The sequence below is a fragment of the Bos javanicus genome, chromosome 8 (assembly GCF_032452875.1).
Source record: "Bos javanicus breed banteng chromosome 8, ARS-OSU_banteng_1.0, whole genome shotgun sequence".
Lineage (NCBI taxonomy): Eukaryota > Metazoa > Chordata > Mammalia > Artiodactyla > Bovidae > Bos > Bos javanicus.
Genome location: NC_083875.1, coordinates 106,502,132 through 106,524,071, shown reverse-complemented (window position 1 = coordinate 106,524,071; position 21,940 = coordinate 106,502,132). Strand labels below are relative to the sequence as shown.

The 21,940-nt window shown below is 46.6% G+C and overlaps 2 protein-coding genes across 14 annotated transcripts in view; one reads left to right on the top strand and one right to left on the bottom strand.

Annotated features, from left to right (window-relative positions):
• ASTN2 (astrotactin 2) overlaps window positions 1–21,940 on the top strand; it is a 1,056,817-nt gene that overhangs the window by 800,737 nt on the left and 234,140 nt on the right. The gene's annotated exons all lie outside the window — the stretch shown is intronic.
• On the bottom strand, window positions 10,239–21,929 carry TRIM32 (tripartite motif containing 32). 9 transcript variants are annotated; one of them, XM_061426669.1, is made up of 3 exons: window positions 21,860–21,902; window positions 11,506–13,323; window positions 10,239–10,653 (listed from the first exon to the last, which is right to left on the bottom strand). In XM_061426669.1, exons 2-3 carry the CDS (start codon window positions 13,241–13,243, stop codon window positions 10,619–10,621), a joined length of 1,773 nt encoding a protein of 590 aa, XP_061282653.1. In that variant the 5' UTR covers window positions 13,244–13,323; window positions 21,860–21,902; the 3' UTR covers window positions 10,239–10,618. The 9 variants fall into 9 exon arrangements, with proteins under 9 accessions (XP_061282653.1, XP_061282645.1, XP_061282644.1 ...); XM_061426661.1 differs by having other exon boundaries at window positions 10,239–13,320; window positions 21,860–21,929; XM_061426660.1 differs by having other exon boundaries at window positions 10,239–13,323; window positions 21,860–21,920.

Genomic DNA, 21,940 nt, shown 5'->3' with positions numbered 1-21,940 from the left:
ATGAGGCCTGCAGTCTGAGAGTGGCAAGGGAAATTCAAGTTCCATTAAATGCCTTGTATGAGAGCCTGACATCATATATTTTAAGAAATGAAATGAGCTCTTTGGTCAGTCTCAATAATGTCTGGAACTCTGAAGGGGAAAGTATTTTAGTGAGGCCCCTTATTGTGGATTTACTATGTGTAGAGACATAAGTGATCTTGAGTTATAGGTTGGGTATCTATGAGACAAGATATTCTCAGGATTCTTTACCTCAAAGAGGCAATCTTGGATAGGGAATTGCTGCTGCCATTGGCTAGACCAGTTGAGCAGATCATTGACGATGGCCCAAGAGTTGTAGAAATGGCAGATGGGGCTGCCTGTTGACCTGGGCAGCTGGTGCAAAGGAGACTGCATGAAGTTTGGTCAGTTGTACAGACTCTTGGGTTCGGTCTCATTATCAGGAACATCTCAGTGAAGAACTAAAAAGCAAAAACCCCATATCATATGATGGTGGTGGTGCCAACTTGAAAGTATATAAAGTCCCTTTGCTGGTCATTCAGTTGACCCCAGGGGACTCGCCAGATGATCTAGGTGTCTAGGAAAGGGGAGTTGCTAATTTTCTGTGGCACCCTGACATCTGACAAAGGACTAAGGATGGGGGGCATCCCACCTACAAATGTGATATACAGGAGGTTTGGCTCTACACTGAGCTTTCGAGGAGCTATTTCCATGATCTAAGGCAGTGGGAAGCTGAGTAGAGAGAGTCACACAGCCTCTGTGTCTAGCAGAGCCCAATATGTTACCCTGTAATGGCATATAGCATGGAGATGAGGAGGGCTGTTTCCTGTACCAGAAGTCTAGGAGCAAATTATGGTTCTGTATGGTCCAGAGACTCCAGGAGGCATGAGAGGACACTGCTGAAGCCTTTATAGTGAAGTCTCTAGGAGTCACCAATGGCGTGCCTGCTATATTACAATTTGGGCAGATAATAGAGCCTTTTGTTATACAAGATCCCAATCAAGGTAGGCCAATATGTGAGCAATAGAATAAATGGGCTTAAGTAAAATTTCTAAGTGAGAAATACATTGTCTCCAAAACCCAAAAGGCTAAAAAGAGTCAGACTTTATTTTAACATTATAAATGCTGGGTTTGACAGTGTCAGGAATGGAATGGTCATCAGCTGAACAATTTTCAGGAATTTAACCAAAGTGGCAGGACCTGGTACAATGCATAAGACAATGACCCAGCCCTGTTTGTGAGTTATTTTATGAATGTTTGCATGTCTTCAATAAGTGTGTCAAATTAATGTCTTTGGAAGAGGGCGTGAGTGGTATGATGTCATTACTGTGCTCCTGAAGAAAGCTGAATGCATGACATCTCGTCTATAAAGATTTTGTCTGATGGCCTGGCTTGTTGAGATACCTCAGTGTAGCTGGGCAAAGGGAGATTGTGTCCCTTTGAAGCCAAAGGCAAACTGTGTGTGAAAGGCTGTTGAAACAGGCACTGAACATGACAGAAATAGGCACTAAAGATGACATCTGGGCTCCCCAGGACAAAGGAGCCTGGCAGGTCCATGGGGTCGCAAAAGGTTGGACATGACTGAAGCGACTTAGTACGCGTGTCCCTAGCAGAAGCATCTTTAGTTGACTCCTTGTCTCTCATGGACCTCCTTTGGGGCTTTCCCAGTGGCTCAGTGGTAAAGAACCCACCTGCCAATGCAGGAGACATAAGAGATGTGGGTTCAACCCCTAGGTTGGGAAGATCCCCTGGAGACGGGAATGGCTACCCACTCCAGTATTCTTGCCTGGAGAATCCCATGGACAGAGGAGCACAGTGGGCAACAGTCCATAGGGTGGCAAGAGTCAGACATGACTGAGCGACTAACTCTTTCACATGACAGATTAGCCAAGTCTATGACTGCAAAGTATTTACCAGTTATTGATTGGATGTAATTTATGATTTCAGTAATTGGTATGGAAGCCTTAATGGGTGGGGTGTCAGCATTAAGATTGCAATAATCCATTGTGAGGTTTTATTCAGTCTTTCCAGGTTTAAGAACAGGGTAAATTAGGCTTTAAAATAATGAAGCAATGGGGATAATCAATCTTTTTCTAAATAGGTCTTGAAAATGACTTTTAAACCTCCAAGGCTCTGTTTAAACTGGGCCATCTTAACTATTTTAACTAATGGGAGGGGACAGGGTCCATGTGCTCCTATTTTGGTAAGCCAATTCTAAGTGCCAAAACTTAATTTGATTTTAATTTATTACTCATTGGGTCATAGCATCCATACTCAGTATGGAATATTTCAGGGTAATGAGTGTTAAGGCTATGGGGAATCTATGCAGGGCATTAGTTCTGATGATTAAGGTGAGGTATACCTATTTGTCTTCCGTACATATCCTGAAATGTCCTCAGTAACTCCCATAAGGTTTTAGGGGGTACCTTGTTTAAATTTAGGGGAATCCCCACATGTAAATCTAATTTGATTCCTAGTATTGGTTAAAAGTCATGAAAGTTTGATAATTGGTGCATTTCAGCAGATGTTAAAAGCTAATTCAGAGCTTAGGTTGTCAAGGTGCAAAAAACAGTTAGCAGTTGTCAATCTTTTTTTAATTTTTTGTATGAATTCTTTTAGTAAATTTTGAATTTCTAGTTGGGTCACTTTGTGACCTCTGTTTCAGTTTGTTGTTTATTTCGTCCTCCTGTATTTATTTGATTTTTTTCTTTTGGTGGTTACTATACAGTTTTGTGGTGAGGGACTTGGGGGCTTCTTCACTACCCTGCTGCTACTGCTGCTGCTGCTAAGTCGCTTCAGTCATGTCCGACTCTGTGCAACCCCATAAACGGCAGCCCACCAGGCTCCCCCGTCCCTGGGATTCTCCAGGCAAGAACACTGGAGTGGATTGCCATTTCCTTCTCCAATGCATGAAAGTGAAAAGTGAAAGGGAAGTCGCTCAGTCGTGTCCGACTCTTAGCGACCCCATGGACTGTAGCCCACCAGGCTCCTCCGTCCATGGGATTTTCCAGGCAAGAGTACTGGAGTGGGGTGCCATTGCCTTCTCCGCTTCACTACCCTACTTGTATTTATAAGTTTCTTCCTCCAGAGTAGCAAATCTGTATCATCAAGACTAGGACCTTCCTCATGGCAATGGCTTCTTTATAGGGTTTAAGGACTCAAGGCTTAAGCTGAATTTAAATTAACCCACTGGCTATGTCACGGGGAGACCTTGGATGATTTTCTCTGTAGCGCTGAAGATTGGGATCTTTTGTTTTGACCAACAGTGACATAGTAGCAGCAGAGACATTTTGTAGAGTCCTCCTGAGCCATCTGCTTTTAGAGTGTGGCCCGCAGTCTTCCACATGGTGGCGCTCTTCCTGCCTGGGAACCACCTCCAGTAGACCCACGAGTCGCACAAGGCATCAGTGTTTCCCTAGCTCTTTATAGAATGGAGGCAAGGCTTGGTTGAGACAACCAACTGAAAGGTTGTTGTTGAATCACGCGAATACACCGGGATTCTTGGCCCCCAGAGGAGAAGAATTCAATCCGGAGCCAGAGACGAGGCTTGATCGCTCAGAGCTTTTGTGTAGTAAAGTTTTATTGAAGTATAAAGGAGATAGAGAAAGCTTCTGACATAGGCATCAGAAGGGGGCAGAAAGAGTACCCCCTGCTAGTCTTCAGCTGGATGTTATATAGTCACTAGCAGTCTGTTAATGAAAGAAAGGAATGTCTTAAAATTCAGAATGGCACCAGGCCCCTCACCCATAAGATGCATTTTGGGATAAATGGTTTATCCTGGGCCATAAAATGATTAACTTGAATCTTGAAGAAGGACAGATCACCATACAAATAGTTTCATTTACATAGATTAGGAGAACAATATCCATACTGGTTTGTCAAGTAGGTTCTGGGCCAAGAGGCAGAACCAACTTGGAGACAGAGTTTGGGGTAAAGACATAGTACATTAGCATAGCTTAAGACAAACATTTTCATAATAGCTAACTTCAGGCGAAGCCGGGTGTCATTATGGCAACACAATATTTTAAGAGAAACCTCCCTTTAAATTTGTATAGAGAAGGAAAAAATATTGCTTGTTTGTTTCCTCCTGCCGCTTAAGAGAGACAGAAATGTCTGACATTTGCAGGCTATTTCCTCTATTTGGAGACCCCTGGCCTTCCTGCCTGTTACCCTCTCACAACCAGTAGTCACGGGGCAAGAGTCATTCCCCTGACGTCACAGGTTATGCTGGAATCTAGATGCATGATTCTGAGACACAGATAGATTGGGGCCAGGACACATGACCCAGGACCACTCTGCTCCCTAAGTACCAATTATCACATCTCCCAGTTCAGTTAAACTGATAAAAGAGAGGTGTGGTAGGGCTCAGCAAATGCACCAGAAGCAGCACAGCTCAAAGTACACGCTTGCCAGCAAGCAGTGCCTCAGAAAACAAGGAAGCCAGTTAGCAAACCAAAGCAAGAGAATAAAGGACCCGGGATGGTGGCTATTGCCTGAACACAGCTTATTATGCCAGAGGTTGTGGTTATCCCGCAGAGGGGGACCCACACAAAACTTGGTTCAGATGTTGAAATGGATGATGCTATCCACCCACCACGTGGATATGAAAAGGCTTCTAAGTCACGGAATGAAGGTTTATGGGAAGAGCAATGTGAGCTCCCTAGCAGGTTCAGAAATGGCTTGAGAGCAGGAAAAGGAGGCCATCATGGTTTTTATGGTGACTTGGAGATGCGGCTGCAGTGAGGATTCTCATGCAGGGGCTAGGACTTGTGTGGTTGGGACCTCCCACTGGCACCACAGGTGGAAGTACTTGAGCATTCTTAGCAGCATGTCCAGACATAGGGCAGAAGGTGAAAAGAGTATGGTAGGTTTGGAAAGCTGTCAACCTCAAGTATCCAAAAGGGACTCAGATTCTAGTACAAAGTTTTATCAAGATTCCAAAACTCATTTATCTTAGGTTTGTGAGGGGGCTTCCCAGGTGGCACAGTGCCACTGCAGGAGACAAAAGACGTGGGTTTGATGCCTGAGTCGGGAAGACCCTCTGGAGAAGGAAATGGCAACCTGCTTGAGTATACTTGCCTGGAAAATTCCACGGACAGAGGAGCCTGGAGGGCCACAGTGAATGCGGTCGCAAAGAGTTGGATACAACTGAGCACACACTCACACAGTTAGATATTATTTCAGAATTTTAGAAAGGCAGAAAATTCAATTTCTGAGACACTTTCATTGAGGGATTCCCAATAAGGAATAGTAGAATCCAGGGGTCGGGGATAGGGACTGGTGCATTTTCAAACTACCCCTTCTTGCACCCTGGCCTCCCCAGGTCTCTGAGGAGATTCTCATTCATATGCTGCCACCTCCGTAAGAATGAAGCCTCCTTGAGCCATGGGTACTGATAGGAATAAATGATATGGCTTTGAGCAGGGGGAAAAAAAATGAACACAACCACTTGCATTATTACTTGAAAGGCTGTGGACAAATGGATCACTTTCAACCTCTGAATTGCTTTAATGCCCCCTCACTCCTATAATATGAGCCTCGTGCTGGTCCCAACTTCTCACTTTTCCCTGGAATGCTGTGCCTGTGTTCCTGATACTCCCTCTTCTTGCAAGGCCCTTCAGCAAGCAGATCCTCTCAGCTAGAAGCAGACTTTTCCTAAATACTTGGCACTCCATTTCTCTCTCGCACCATTGATCTTATTCTGTATATTTGTATTATTTTTTTTTTTACATTCCATATCTCTCCAGCCAGACTACAAGCTACCTGACTGCATGCAGGGTTCATGACTGATTCATCTTTGCATTCAGTACTCTATGAGCAAAACACAGTAGATGTCGTGTGTGTCTAATGAATAAATGAAAGAACTAAATCTAAATATTAATATTTTGTGAAAATATGCAGTAGCATTATAGTTATTGCCAGGTAAACTGAGTAAATCACTTAAAGAAAATCCTGGTTTTATTTTTATAGGAAAGATATGCATTTGACTTACAGTCATCAAACTCTTATTCACTCCAGATTTCAGTAAGTTACTAAATAATTTTCCTTTGAGGGAAATAAATTTTTACCTCACCAGTTCCTATGATTCTGCTGTCGCAAAAATGTGGGTAACCTTTTTATACATTTAATTTACTATAATATGATATTTTCCACTATTTAAAGTTTACAAAATGAAACTCTTACAAGCAGAAAGTCTGCTAAGTGTTTTATATCGATCATCTCTTCAGAACAATGCAGTAAACAGTATCATTTTATTATTTATGAAGAAACTGAAGCTGAGAGGCTAAATGACTCCATGGTCAGAGAACTAACATGTGAGGGAAACAAGAATGAACTCAGCCCCCGCATGCTTACAAAGCCCAAGATTTAACTGCAATATATTACCCCACCTAACAATGAGATTTATGGCTTATTTTGATTTTTGTAATTATTTGAGTTAATGAATATTGACCTGGAAGAAAAATGCCTTTACGCTAGCCATGTAGAGGGATAGGTAGACGTGCTTGTTTCTGCCAAGAGTCAAGATGCCATCCTACTGACTTTAATCAAATCATTAGCCTCTAGCTTTTATGTGCAGCTTTCCTAGTGGGATACATTGCTCTGAAAGTTTTGCCTCTGCCCCTGTGGCAATACCACTTTTCTTCCAATAGGCTTTTTAATTAAGACACTGAGCAGTGCGGTTGAATCACCAGAGCAGGTCTGAAATCTCCCCCAGTGTTAACTTGAAAAATCTGCATCAGTTCACCATGGGAGGTAGGAGGTTGGGGGAGGAGGTCTTTGCCCCCTACAATGGAAATCACATTTCCTGAGCACCTCCCATTTTCTGAATTAGAAGCTTTTATACATACTGTCCCATTAGTATATTTTAATTCTCACAACAGCCCTTTAAAACATAACTTGTCATCTCCTTCTACAAAATGAGAAAACAGTGGCTCAACAGAGTGGCAATAGTTAGCAAGAGACCCAAGGTCACGACAGTTGGGGTAAACAACTGAACCATAGTGGGGCGGATTACCAGGTACAGGTTCTTTCTACTCTAATGTAAACACGATAAAATTACACAAAAGAATTACACAAAAACATTGGTGTTGGTGGGGGCTGGAACTCAACCACAATTCTAGTTGGTAAAATAAAATCATAGAACTCAAAGAGACTTTAGTGATGATCAAATCCAACTTTCTCTTTATAAGGATAGGCAAGCTGATGCAGAGGTATGGTGCTCATCCGAGGTCACATGGCTAGTTCAGGGGCAGAGCTGTGATTCAGATCCAGATCAAGGCCAGCGACTTTCCCACTGGAATGCATTGCTGATCCCAGAACTTCTTAACTTCAGACTTAGGGTACCATGAATATTCATGATATTGACAAGATACAGCCAAAGTTCTGGAATGTGAAGTATTTTGCTAAACAGCCTCCTTGCTCGCTACTGCCCTGCTTGTAACATTCATGCAGGCATCTGCTATTTCTTATCTGTAATTTGTTTTGTGATCCCTTGAGAAGCTGCTTGTCTTGAGTGCAGATCAGCAGCCTAGTCAGGTACAACGTAGAGCCCTGCATTTCCTACTAGGCTGTGCCTTGCGTTTCCATCCTATGGAGCTGGTAACGCTTCACTTTTAAGAGGCCATTAATTAGCATGAGATTAAAGAGTACAACTACTTAAGCATTACTTGCCTTACCCACAGGAACACTAAGACTCCAGGCAAGTTTATACTGCTGATTGGAATAATGGAGTAGCCCTCTGTGGACTATCTCAGGCTGGAGAGTACATTGGGGTCGACTCTCACCATCATTCAGATAGTGCCTATCCCTGGCCTTTGAGGAAGACCAGGGCAATGGAATTTAATTCCCAATGCTCCAGAAAGACTATAAAATAACTTATGAGGAAGTTATAATATTACTTTTTATTTTTTTCATTTCTGAACATTTGGCATAGTGCCAGGCTCACAGTAGATATTCAGATATGGAAGGAATCATTGTTCCAAAACTTTAAATTCTATATAATTACTCAGAATGATGGGGTTTCCCAGGTGGCACGGGGGTTAAAGAACCCACCTGCCAACGCAGGAGGAGTGTGTTTGGTCCCTGAGCTGGGAAGCTCCCCTGGAGAAGGAAATGGCGACTCACTCCAGTATTCTTGCCTGGAGAATCCCATGGACAGAGGAGCCTGGCTGGCTACAGCCCATGCGGTTGCAGAATCGGACACGACTGAGTGACATTCACAAACAGCACATTCACAACAATAAAGGAAAGCAGGGACTTACTGAATCTGTAAGTCATTTATCTTTTTTTTTTTTAACATATCTCTCAGATAAACTCTTTTTATCTTTCATCCATTGTAAGAGTGTTGTGTTAGGAAGACTCAGGTTACGGGAGGGCCTGCTGTCACATTGTCATGTAAATAACAGCCAATTAAATAACTGAGGACATACTGTATGTTAAGCATCATGCTACATGTTCTTAGCTAGAGATTAAAGCTGACCTTCTGTAGAGCTTAGATATATGGGTAAACAATTGCAACACAGGGATTTATGCAGTGACAGAAACATGAAGTAGGTAGAACAGTAGTAGCAAGGAACAGGTGACCAGATTTATTTGGAGACTTAGGGCTAGAGGGCAGAAAGGCCTGAGAAGGGTTTTGGTTGGGAAATAGGAAGCTGTAACAACAGGGAAGAGGGGAGGTATTACTTGAAGTGGTCAAACAACCTAAACCCACTCTTAAGACAACTCGGCTGATTGAGTATGCCAAGAACAGTAGCAGGTATTTTAACATTATTTTACATCTTACACCCATCATAGAGGCAAAGATCAGTTTCCGTAAGAGGAAGGATTAAGTGACTTGCCCATAGCCACATGGCCAATAACATGAACTGGAAGCTAAGTGATGCTGTGTTCAGTGGTTTTCAGATCATGTTCTGTAGAGTTGCAAGAGTTTAGCAATTGTACCCAGGAGTTTAGGCGAGGGAGGGCTTGTTCTTCTGGCCCACAAGCCTGCTTCTGTCAGAATAGCTGCTTTTCAATCTGTTTTACATGACAGACTCACATGTGAGGCTTTATCTGATTAAAGCAATCACTGTCTTTATTCAGATATCAAGAAAACCACACACACACACACACACACACACAAATGGCTGTAACTGAGTAAACTAGAGTCTTGGGGCTGTGCTCTGCAATTTAGTCAATGTGGTAGATAACTGAAAATTGACTGTCCCAAGCACAACCTAAAATATCACAGCAAAGGAACACAAGCATTCATATTTACTTCTATTCTGAATCAGCAGGTAGCCGGCTGCATTTGAAGGCCAAGGCAGGAGTGTGGTTCAGAGATGGGTACACCTAAATGTTGAACGCAGCAGTGATGGCACTTCCTCCCCAAAGTGCAGGCAGCGGGAGGACTCCTGGCATTGTCATGTCAAGCCAGCCAACAATGTTATATCCACTTCTCTGTCGCAAACCTTGCGCCAAAGTCCTCGGCCACTGTTATTGCCTCAGCAAGTCCCCGCTGACAGCAGAGATAGACCTCCTGCCGCCAGGTGCCCCCACAGATAAAGTGGCTGTAATAACTGGAGGAGTCATCCGTGATGCACTTTTAATTGGATCAATTTCCTCTCAATTATATAATCTTTAGAAATCAGATGCGCGTTCATAATCAGAACACGGGGCTTTCTCCAGGTGTAAAGCACAAGACAAACTAGTCCAACACCATTTTAATTAGCTGCTTTCCTATCTTTGGCAGCTATAGCAACAGAAGCCAAAAAAGCAACGCCATTACCATTTTTTTTTTTTTTTAGTAGCTTGGCTTAGCAGATCTTGCTTCTGTGCGAGCAACGCATATTCTTTGACTTGTCGTTAGCCCTGGACCCAGAGTGCACAATACACTGCTTGGTAAACACCAGAGCCTGAGGAACCTTGTCACCAAGTCCCTCACCCACCGCTGATCTTCCTAAAAGCACAGGTTTCTTTTATGAACTTTAATTCTAAGGATAAAGCAGATGGTGGATGCTGAGTTCAGAACATGGTGTTGGTGACTATAGACCTTGAAGGCTGATTCTGTACCCATGTATGTGGGAGTAAGTTTTGGATTATCTCTACATAATGGTGCTTTTTGCTGAGTGGTGACCTAGGTAGATTCATACTGCTCTCAAAAAATGCAGTGTCAGGTCTGGAAGCAAAGCAGCACGGCACAGCTTATCCCTTCCCTCCCCTCCCCAATCTCAGATTCAGTTAAAAGACATGAACACAAGTGACGAAGAAACAGTTATCAATTATTTAATGCTTGATAGAGGGATGGAAATAAATCCCACAACCAAAAATCATGCACTCACTTGGGGAAAATGCACAATGAGGACCCAACAGTTTTTAGTAATGAAAATGAGATGCGTCCACCTCCCCACTTTCTTGGCCTGCGTTGTACAATTCTGCAGACAGCTCCTACCACAGGTCAGTGGATAGAGGTTCATATGAAAAATGGATGCGCTCTAGAGACTACTCACTAATGTCTACTGACTATAGTAGCATTTTTATTTCCATCTTCCTGTGCTTTGGCATAACTTTTCCAATCCACGTGCTCCTTTAAAAGGCAAGCGATTCCCAGGCTAAAGTCTTCAACACCAACCAACGGGGGTCAATCCATTTTCTGCCCTAGATTCTTGGTCACACCTGAAATTAGAAACCAATCCAAGATACTGCAAAACCCCTAGAGCCAGGAAAGTACTGCTTCCCGGTGGGGAGTGTGGAGCTCCCATGGTGGCAGTAAGCGAATGGTCTCTCAGACTGGTAAAGGCGGTCAGACCTGAGACACCACGTCACAGGGGTGTGATGTCTGAGTGTCCTGGAAAGGTGAAGCAGGTCCCACTGCAGCGTGCACACTGAATGCAGCACGTTCAAGGGAAAGTGCCACCGATGGAGCATGTTAGAGCAGGAAGGCAGGAAGGGACCAGTTACCAAAGCCAAAAGAGGGGGAAATCAACAAGGACTCAGTACAAGGGACGATTTCAAATACAGGGGCAGAGGCTCTCTACTGGAGCCTTGGAAGGGTCTACGTTCTAATCAAACGTCAGCTAACCTCAAATCACATGTCCTATGGGGGATACTGCATCTGTTAAAGCTCTAAACTTTGAGAGGAAAGAATACAAATTTAAAACAACAACAACAACAATGCTAAAAGTCAGAGCTTCTAAACTTCTAGGACTAGCCAGTTGGAGTCAAGACACAGGCCAAGTCTATTCTACAGTGTTGCCAACAACCAAGAGATAAGGGAGCAGAAGAAACGGATATTCCCCAGCCCCTAAGGGGTAGAGTATCTTCTCAGATGGTAGCTGTAAATCTTGATACAATGATCCCAACAGTCCAGGACCAGCAGCTGCCCCTTTGGAGTGAGGGCAATGCCCACCGGACAGGTGAGCCCCTCTCGAATAAGGACACTGTAGCCCCCACCCTTGGGGAAGTGGAGGATTTCCTTGCGACTGCTGTCAGCCACGATGAGATCACCACGGGCGTCCACACACATGCCTGTGATGCAGCGGAAATCCTCGTTCTCCGAGAAGAAGTGGCTGATCTGGCGCCCCAGCTGCCCGTCGGGGCCCACGGAGCCGATGGAGAAGCCGCCCTCCAGGTGGTGCTCGTTCTGCCAGTTCTCCAGGTTGAGACCCAGGCCCTGGGTGAAGTAGACTGTGCCTTCAGCATCACAGGCGACAAACTTCGGCCGCACGGCGCTGCAGAGGCAGCTGTATTTGACCACCCCCGCGCCCCGGTCAACCGTGAAGCACCAGAGCTTCCCACCTTCCACGTCAGTCACCACAAACTGGCCGGACGGGAGGGCTGTGATGCCCCAGGGTTTGCTCAGCTGGCTGCGGTGACAGGCCACGCAGTGGCCGTCCAAGGTGTACACCTTGAGCGAGTTGTCGTAGCTGTCAGTCACGCCGATCAGCCCGTGGCAGTTCATGGCCACTGACAGAGGAGTGAGGTTGGGCGGGTCGGCCCCAAAGAAGCTCAGCACAAAGCTATCCATGGCGCTGGAGCTGCGGCGGATTTCCTTCAGAAAGCCTTTGCGGGTAAAGACTTGTATGCGGTAGTTGCCGCGGTCAGCAACCAGCACCTCGCCTTGACTGGTCACGTAAAGACTGACCGGGAGGTTGAACATGCCCGGGGTGCTGCCTTTGGCCCCCATCTTCCTGAGAAAGAGGCACTGCTGGATGTTGGTGGCCGGGTCGGAACCCCGCTGCTTGGCAGGCGAGGCCCTCGGGCTGGCCCCCATGTCCTCGGGGCTCACGTCCATCTCTCTAAAGGTAACTGAGGAAGGGGCTGCAGAGGCCGCCGCCTCCATGGCCCACGAGTCTTCCATGTTGACCGTCCGGGGCTTCTTGACCGCCTGCCCGATCTGGAGGGGGCCGACGTGGCCGACCTTGAGGAGCTCCACGTCCTGTAGGGTGAGCTCCCGGGGCAAGCTGGCCGTGAGCTCGGGCTCCTCCTCGTCGGCCGCCTCTTCGAGGAGCGCCACGTCGGCCTGCTTGATCTTGGCCAGGAAGTAGTCGCAGCGGGACACAGCCTGCACCTCGGCGACGTTCAGCAGGTAGCTCTGCTCCTCCACCACCTGACTGTTGGACTTCTCCACCTCGGCCACCGAGCCCGTGAAGAACTTCCGGGAGCGAGCCAGCTCTTCCTGGACCCTGCGTTCCTCGTGCCCGTACTCCTGGAGGACTGCCTTATACCGGGCCTGAAGGTCCTTGGAGACGCCTTCCAAGGCCACCTTCCGCCGCTGCAGCTCTCCCGTGAGCTCCCGCAGACGCGCCAACTTCCGGCCGAAGTCCTGCCGCCGCTCCTCCGCGGCTTCTTTGACTGGGAGCGTGCAGTGCCCGGGCGGTGGGTGCTCCGCCTCCCGGCACGGCTCGCACACCACCACACCGCAGCTGCGGCACAACTGCCGCGGCAGCCGCCGTCCGCAGGAGCGGCACATGAGCAGCCCCACCGCCTCACTGAGCCCCGTCTTGTCGATGATCTTCAGCACCGTCAGGTTATCGGTCAGCTGGGCCAGGCTGGTGATGAGGGTGATCTTGCTGCAAAAGGGACAGCGGACGCCGTTGATGCTGCTGGCCAGGAGCTTCTCCAGGCACCGGCAGCAGATGGTGTGGCCGCAGTGCAGGAGTTTGGGCCGCAGCTGCTCCTCCGTGAAGGACTCCAGGCAGATGGGGCATTCCAGCACTTCCCGTAGCGCGTCCAGGTTCAGGTGAGAGGCTGCGGCCGCGGCCATGACTATTCTTTCCAAGGGGCCTGCTAGCACCACCCGGGACTGAACGGCTGAGCGTTCATGCTCTGGAGAGACAAACCCTGCTAAAGAGAAAAAGAAGGCATTATTCCCCTGCCTCTGTGAGTTCATTCACTCAAGAAACATGTAGTGGATCGTGACCATCACTCATTCAGTCGCTGACTGGCGTGGAAGGGCAGACTGGGGAATGATTATAAGGAGTTTTCAGAGTCAAAATGAGACCGTGGAACTTCCTTCTGATGGACATAGAGAAACAGTGCATGTTTTGGAGCAGGGAACTGATATGATCATAGGTTGAATGGAGTCGGGGAAAAGGGAGAGAAACTAGTTTGGAAGATACTGCAAAACTGCCTGGCAAAGGTTCCGGGCAGCCTGAACTAGGGAGCAGGTTGTGGAAATCGAAAGAAGATGACTTTGAGCAATATGCATAAGTACGATCACTAAGATTTGTTAGCCCAGTGGACTGGGGTGGGAAGAGGTGGAGCCAAGAAGGCCAGAGACTCAAGCCCGGATGATCTGAGAAATGGTAGTGCCTTATCAGGACAGTTTATTTTTGGTCTGAAACACACCCCCACCCCACCCCCCAAGCAGTACATGCCATGAATTCTCCCACCCTCCTCCATCCACATATGCTCAAGAAGTAGAACCACAGACATCCCAGTGCTCTGCAGCCTTATGTCAGTGTCAATTTATACCCCAAAAGTAGAATGAATAATTCCAGCAAGGTGAAGCACAAGGATAAATCCAGCCCTTCTTAAATGCAAATCCTACAGCTGCACCTGTGCAGTCTTGTGATCTGCAGATGGTCAACCGTCAAGGAGCAGGAGGAGGAAGAGGAGAAGCTAGCCTGGTTTTAAAGGCAATGCAGCAAGCTGAGGAAAGCTTTGCAAATGGCATCAATTCCTTCTCCACCCATAGTCTGTGTGGAAATATGTATTACAAATTGTCCCCCGTATTTAGCTTTGCATCACAGTCTGACAGATATTTAGGAGCGGCCATGAACCATTTGTCTAAGGTCTATCCAACCTCCCTGAAATCCCATTTTCCTTCTACTGGAAGAGACAGAGTATACATCTAGTGCCTACTATATGCTAGACATCAGGCTAGATGCTCCATTATCTGTGTGCACCCAGGCGCTCAGTCATGTCTGACTCTGTGACCCCATGGGCTATAGCTCACCAGGTTCCTCTGTCCATAGAACTTTCCCTGCGAGAACACTGGAGCTGGTTGCTATTTCCTCCTTTAAGGGATCTTCCCAACCCAGGGATCGAACCTGCGTCTCCTGCATTGGCAGGCAGATTTGTTACCACTGTGCCACCTGGGAAGGCCCAGATGCTCCATACACTTAATCTCATTTAATCTTCATAATGACCCTGGGATGCAGATACTATTTTTATTACCATATTTTACAGATGAAGAAGCTAAGGCTCAGAAAAACGCTCAGGGTCACATGGTACAAACATGGGGGAAGCATACAGAACCGATACCTTTGTTTAACCCAACATTACTTCAAGCTTTTTCTTTTCGTGTCACGTAACACTTACTAACATTGGTCTCTGGACCATGCTCTCAGAAATGCTGCCTTATAGCGTATAATTTTCTCCACAATTAATAAAGAATGAGATTTAGCTGCCATAGAGTGGGTTAGATTGACTTATTAATTGAGTGACCCACTCCCACACACCAGCCTGGCAACCTATTACAACTCAAATCCATGCCTCAACAAAAATAACACATTACCACCTGTCATGAACCTAAAAGGTCTCATGTGAACATCTGAAGCTGGGAATGCTAAAGACTTAAATGTCATGGGTCTGGGTGCAATAATATAGAAATATGGATAGAAACCTCAACTCAGGATCCATGCAGACATCCTCAATTCTAAACCAATAGCTTCAGCTCTCTCTCTCATCACCTGGGACAGCAGACTGAGGGCAACATTTGGTATCTGGATCCAGAGCATGTTACCTCACAATGCACGGGGACGTCTGTTCTTCTCAGAACTGGCACTGCAGTCAGCTAATTAAACAAGTCTGCCAACTTGTAAAAATACCAGCACATTCTTTCTCCAGTTTTCTGAAATATCATACCACCTCCTTCAATTAAAAAGCTTCCTGCCTCCCTCTTCAAGCCATCCACTTAAAAAAATGAATTTACTATGCCCACGTCTATGTCCCAAAATATCTCAGCTGTCTGCAGCTCCACCAGGCTCTCTGAGGCAGAAGAGAACGTCAAGGATTCCTTTCCTAAAGCTGCCATGCTTTGCCAGGAAGCATGAAGTCCCATCAGTAAAGCATCAGGCATGGAGATAGCCTCAGACCTGAAAAAGGCCTGAGCCATGTCTTGGGAACTTGAGAACACTGCTTTCAGCAGGACCCTCATCTGATACGCAGCTATGTGACATGCAGATACAGCTCCTCTCTTCCAGAAGGATACACCTGGTTAAAACCAAAAGGAATTCAGATGGGAAGTCAATTTGAACTCAATTTCCCTTGAAAAGATGTACCTGTGAAAGGAACTATCTTATCATCCCAAGTCTTTAAGTTAGCTGCCCATTTTCTGCCAGCTGTGAAATCTAAAACCAATCAGAACAAACCCTCAACCTGTTATTTATAATTCTGGCTGCCTTCCTGGTACTACAAATGCATTTCCCGTTGTGCACTTTGTACTGTCAGCTCCTGACCCATCACTGTCACTTCATCTCACCTCAGCTTACCCCAGCCCCCGACTAATTTCTTTGATCTCTTGATTCATACTGTGCACTTCATAGTGATATTAGCCTAGCTCTGATTCAGCACCAGATGAGAATCCACCCCTTAAGCTGTTTTTGTTCCAGCTGCCCTAAGACTCAGGAAAATTCTGTAGTCAAACCCTGGCTGCTTTTGACACCACTAGCCTTTCCCAGTCCATGAATTTGGGAGCAGAATAATAACAAAAACCCATGAATCTTGAAGTCAGACAGAACTGGGATCAAATCAGCATGTCATTTACAAGTTGTGGGCCAGGAGGCAAGTTATTTAACCTTACTAAACCTGTTTTCTTGCTTTATAAGCAGTTTATTGTGATAATTAGGGATAATGCATATAAAGTGTTTAGCCTGGAAACTGGCAGATATGCAGAGAAAAATTGCTCTGTATCATAATTTTAATAACAATCAGAACACTATTAACATTAGTACCAGGATGAGCAAAGCATTCAGTTTACAAACTGCATTGGAAAGGATGAAGACTCTTTACTCTTATGGCATATAAAGGCACATACTGCTGCTGCTGCTGCTGCTAAGTCACTTCAGTCGTGTCCAACTCTGTGTGACCCCATAGACGGCAGCCCACGAGGCTCCCCCGTCCCTGGGATTCTCCAGGCAAGAACACTGGAGTGGGTTGCCATTTCCTTCTCCAATGCATGAAAGTGAAAAGTGAAAGTGAAGTCACTCAGTGTGTCCGACCCTCAGCGACCCCATGGACTGCAGCCTACCAGGCTCCTCCGTCCATGGGATTTTCCAGGCAAGAGTACTGGAGTGGGGTGCCATCGCCTTCTCCGATAAAGGCACATAAAGATTGCTAATGAACTGTTCAGCTCTGAAGGAATTTGATTTGAGGACACTATCCATGTCAGAAACTGATGGGCATGTGAATTCACAGCTTCTCTTGTGCAGAAAATACCAAGAGGGGTACACAATTAACTATGCAATAAATAATAGTTTTTTAGTAGTAGCAGGAGCAGCGGCAGTGGCTGCCAGCCAATGAGAAGGAATGAATAGGCACTTTTCAAAAGGCGACAGTACCCAAGACATCGGATAATACATTTCAAAAATTAAAATTCTGAACTTTCTCTGGAGATTGTTTTCACTGATCTCAGAATCAAAGGATTAGAGATGACCTTCAAATCTCCACCCAATGCTTGAATCCCTACCATGAGATAGTGTCTATTCCCTATACTTCTGTTAGCCCCTTGGGGGACTTAGGCTATGAACAAAACTGGAGGACTTTAAGCAATTAATTAAACAACAGATCTTCATTGAGCACATACTATGAGTCCAGCTCCATGAAAACACTGGGGATACAATTTTGAGCAAAAATAGACAGGAACAGAGCTCTTCACGTAGAAACTAGAAAACATGTGAAACTACCTGCACTTTCTCTGACAGGACATGAAAGTTCATCCTATTACTGATATGCTCCCCTGGTTTGGATTTTTTGCAAGACTTTCACATTTCATGACAGCTTTATAAACCTTATTTATTCCTCCAGCTTGAATTGAGTGCCTATCAAGTGCATAACGGTCACTCTCCAGGAGGGGCTAGCAGGGCTGATGTTAAGAAATTCAGTGAGGTGTTCATCCGACACTCACCCAGTTCTGTAGCGGGGAAGGGATTCTGAATGTCAGATTACTCAGGGCACTTAAGGTACCTGCCAAGAGCTAAGATAAACTCCACAAGTAGGTACTTATAGGGAAATGCAAGCATGACCCCACAGCTGCACCTGTCTGGGACACACAAAACCACCCAGGAGGACATGTCTGTGGGAAAGAAAACTCTAGTTACAGCAGGTCAAAGGCAGGTTAAATCAATAATGGAGTCTGCTGGAAAAACACTTGTTTGTCTTACTGTCCTCCAAAACTGTAGGACTGAGAAAGGATTTCTGCATCTTCGGGTGACGCAAGGAATATAGGACAAGGGGAAAGTCAGCAGTCTTTTCGGGCAACTACCAATTCATCTCAACCCACTCAACTCTGAGCTCCTTTCTCTGTATATAACACACACCCATTTAATCATGAGATTTTGATGAAAGGATCAGGAAGCGGATCCTGGGAAAGGTACAGGAGGGGAGGGGAATTTGGGGGAGACCGGAGGGGGCTGCTTAGGTTCACAGATTTGGCAAAGCTACACTCAGTCCCCTTCTGGCATCAGCTTCCTCTCATAATTGCTAGCTCTCAAAGCACCATTCACTGAAAGTCAGGCACTTTTTACAAATTACCTCTTGTCATCACTATGTGACATATGTGTTATTCCTCTTTTTAAATAAGGAAACGAGGCTCAAAGAAAAGCAACCTGCCCAAGGTCTCAAAGCTACTAAGCGGCAGAAACTAAGATTCACATCCAGGTGTGTCAACTCCCAGCCATAAAAAGCACACCTATTCAAAAGATGTATTACAGTTTTCTAGCTGATGACACTACCATTAGCTCTAGGCACTCTGGCTCCGAGGTTGGTAAAGACACTTAAATCTGCCTATGCTACTCGAAGGAACTAAGGGAGGTAGAGTCACAGAGGCAGCACGTCAGTATGCACGAACAAAGATCCATTTCAAGGGCCTGGGAAACGCTTGACCACCAACCACTCTCCAGAGGGCTCTTAAGTTTTGGAAACACCTTCCTACTAAAACTAGTATAATGTAACTTGTAAGTCAGATAGATCTGGACTCACATCCCTGCTTTGCAATATGGTATGGAGCCTTGGGTAAATCATTCAAGCTGTTCGTTTTTTTCATCTGTAAAATGTAGAATAGCACCTGGATTGTTAGTAAGACCATCGGCAGGATTAACTGAGACAATGCACACCCAATAAATGGTAGTTATTTTTGTTTTCAATAGATTGATGTTGATAAGAGCAAGTACTTGCCCATGAACACCTAGTGAATTAGCAGCAGAGGAAGGATTTTGAACTTCAGATCTCTGATTCCCGGCCTGACTCAGTTTCCATGACACATCTTCACTAGGGGTTTGCACGGATATTCCAGCTGAGTCTCCGGTCTTCCAATGCGGTCCTACCCTGTTTCTGAACTGCAGCTTGTCCTCGAGCTGACAGAGCAGATGTCGTTATTCTGTCCCAAGGGAAAGAAGCCCACGAGAGTTCATTCAGAACAGGAGTTACTTTCCAGAGTATGGGTGCCATCAGCCTCGGCCCCTGCTATGAAGTGATTTTTCTAGCCAATGGCCTCCGTACCTCATCCTCTAGTTTCTTGCACCTCATCCTGTCTGCCAACAATAAGCTCCTCCCCTTATGCACCCACGGGTCCTGGTCTAAGAGCAAATCAAGAACAAAGTCCAGGGCTACTCCCTACCTAGTCAGATGGATTTATTCCCTTTAGAGTTTAATTTGATAGTGACACAGACTGGGCAGTCCTTTCATGAAAGAGGAATGGGCTGAGATAGATATAGTAAGACTGAGCAGGTCCCAGCAAAGAAAAAGCAAGCAAAGAGAGAATATACCAGGTTACAGAGATCTGAATATGAGCCTGTTTTTGCTCTCTCTAGCTATGGAACCTTGGACAAGTCACTGCCTTAGTCTTAGTTTCCTTACATGTAAAACTGAATACTGTAGCTTGCTTAGTAGGGCCGTTATGAAAACTGAGTAAAGAAAGCAGATATGAAAGTTAAAAACTACTAAATCACTATGCATTCACTATGCACCAGACACTAAGCATTCTAATTTACTTTCTTATAAATTACCATCATAGTAATCTATGACATAGGTCCTGTTACTAAACCCGTTTTACAGATGAAGAGCCAAGCATGGGGAGTTTAAGTAACTCACTCAAGACCACACAATCAGGAAGAGATAGAGCCGAGATCTGAATCCAGGATATGTGACTCTAGAGCAGAGTTCCTCGGCTTTGGCACTGTTGACATTTTGGGCTGGATACTTCTTTTGTTGTGGAGGCTGTTCAGTGCTCTGTAGGATGTTTAATAGTATTCCTGGTGTCTGCCTATTAGGGGCCGCTGGTACTCCACACCCCAATTGTGACAACCAAGAATGTGTCCAGACATTGCCCGATGCCCCCTGGGGGACAAAACCACTGCCAGTTAGGAACCATTTCTTTAGAACTTGGCACAAGACTAAATGCTCAATGCTTCTGATATCCTTTTTTCTTGTCTCCCAGTTCAAATACCTCATTCACAGAGCCACTGTTATGCACCTTCTGTAGAATTAATTCTATCTACTTATATAACTGATAAGGAAGATAAGACCTGACCTCAGGTTCCTCATTCCCTGGAGGTCTCGAATACTCTGTCACCACAGCTTGGAGGGACACACAAAGAGGAGCTTAGGCAGATGACCTTGAATAGTCTCCTGCTTTATGACTGGCCATTCTCTTTTCCTCTGAAGCCAACCATTTTCAGTGGGTCCGCGTTCAGAGTGGAATGAGTAGTCACACCAAGGCTGCCTCATGATGAGGTGAAGTGAAAGTCACTCAGTCATGTCCAACTCTTTGCGACCCCATCAACTATACAGTCCATGGAATTCTCCAGAAGCCTTTCCCTTCTCCAGGGGATCTTCCCAACCCAGGGATCGAACCCTGGCCTCCCGCATTGCAGGCGGATTCTTTACCAGCTGACACACATAATGAGAGATGTCTGGTTAACAAGTGAGGGAGAGTCTGCCCCTTGCAGGGAAACTCAGGTTCCATTAGGAGTCCTGATTGTAAGGGGTGACGACTTCCTTGCTGAATCCCTGCACTCTGCGAAACTTGACACACTCATAGACAGTTTCATACATTGCTTCTAGGTCTTTGGGTCCCCAGAACTCCCTGTGCTTCCTATGCAGAGACTTCAGGAAAATTCCTTTGGCAATCCAAGACACCAACCCATAACTCTATTCAGTCTCTTAATTCTACAGACCAGCCAGTACCTATCCACCCCACCGTTCCACCCTTGCTAAATCTTGTTCTCAACTCTCCTAAGAATCCCAGCCTTTGGGGGTCTTCACTGCAACCCCCACCAACTCCTCCCTCATGTGTCCTGGAATCCCCAGACAAAGATCCTTTCATCTATTTCCAAGTCGCTGCAGCCTTCAGCCCTGCATCGCAGTTAAACACCCAATCCCACACCTCAGATCTGTGCTCTGCCTCAATCTGAGCCCCCACCCTCTGGGTGCCATCAGGGACCCAGCCCCCCTTCCCGCCCCCACCACCAAGCCTTGCTCCTTCTTTTCCCCACCCATGCCATGTGTCGCTTCAAACCTCAGGCTTCCTGCTGAAGAGACCTTGCTTCTCGCTGATCCCCTGAAGAACTCAGCCCCTCGATCTTCCTCAGATTCCACTCGGGGAAAACGCTTCCTTCTCGGCAATTAGACTAGCCCCGGACTCTGCTCCCTCTGACCTCAGATCTCACCCCGCTCAAAGCCTACTGCCCCCAGACTCTCTCAAATCACCTGAGATTCTGCACCCCGAATCTCATCGAGGCTCCCCAGTCCCTTCATACTGCCGAGCTTCTGCACCCTTGATCCTTCCAGGGCCCTCGGGTCCCCTCCCATCTCTCAGATGCTGCACCCGTCTCCCCTCAGGGCCCCACATTACCTCATACCTCCCGAGATGCTGCACCGCGAATCTCGGAACCCCTCGCTCCCCTTCCGGGCTGCATCTCCTCCGAGCTCCTCAGCCCCCGCGAGTTCGCCCCGAGCCTGCCTCTAGCAACCCACCCCCGGCGCCCCTCCCCACATACACCCACCACGGTCCTGCCCCTCAGATCCGGTCCCCCAGGCTCTGCCATTCTGGCCTGGACCGACAGCTGCACGCCGTCACAGCCCACCGTCGCGCCGCTCGGCCACCGCCCGCGACTCCGGCCGCGGTCCCGCATCCCCCACCCTCCATCCCGCCCCCTACCTGACCGCCCGCTGCTCCGACGCGTCCGCAGCTGCCAGCCCACCGGCCCGCCGCCCTCTGCGCACGCGCCAACGTGGGCCT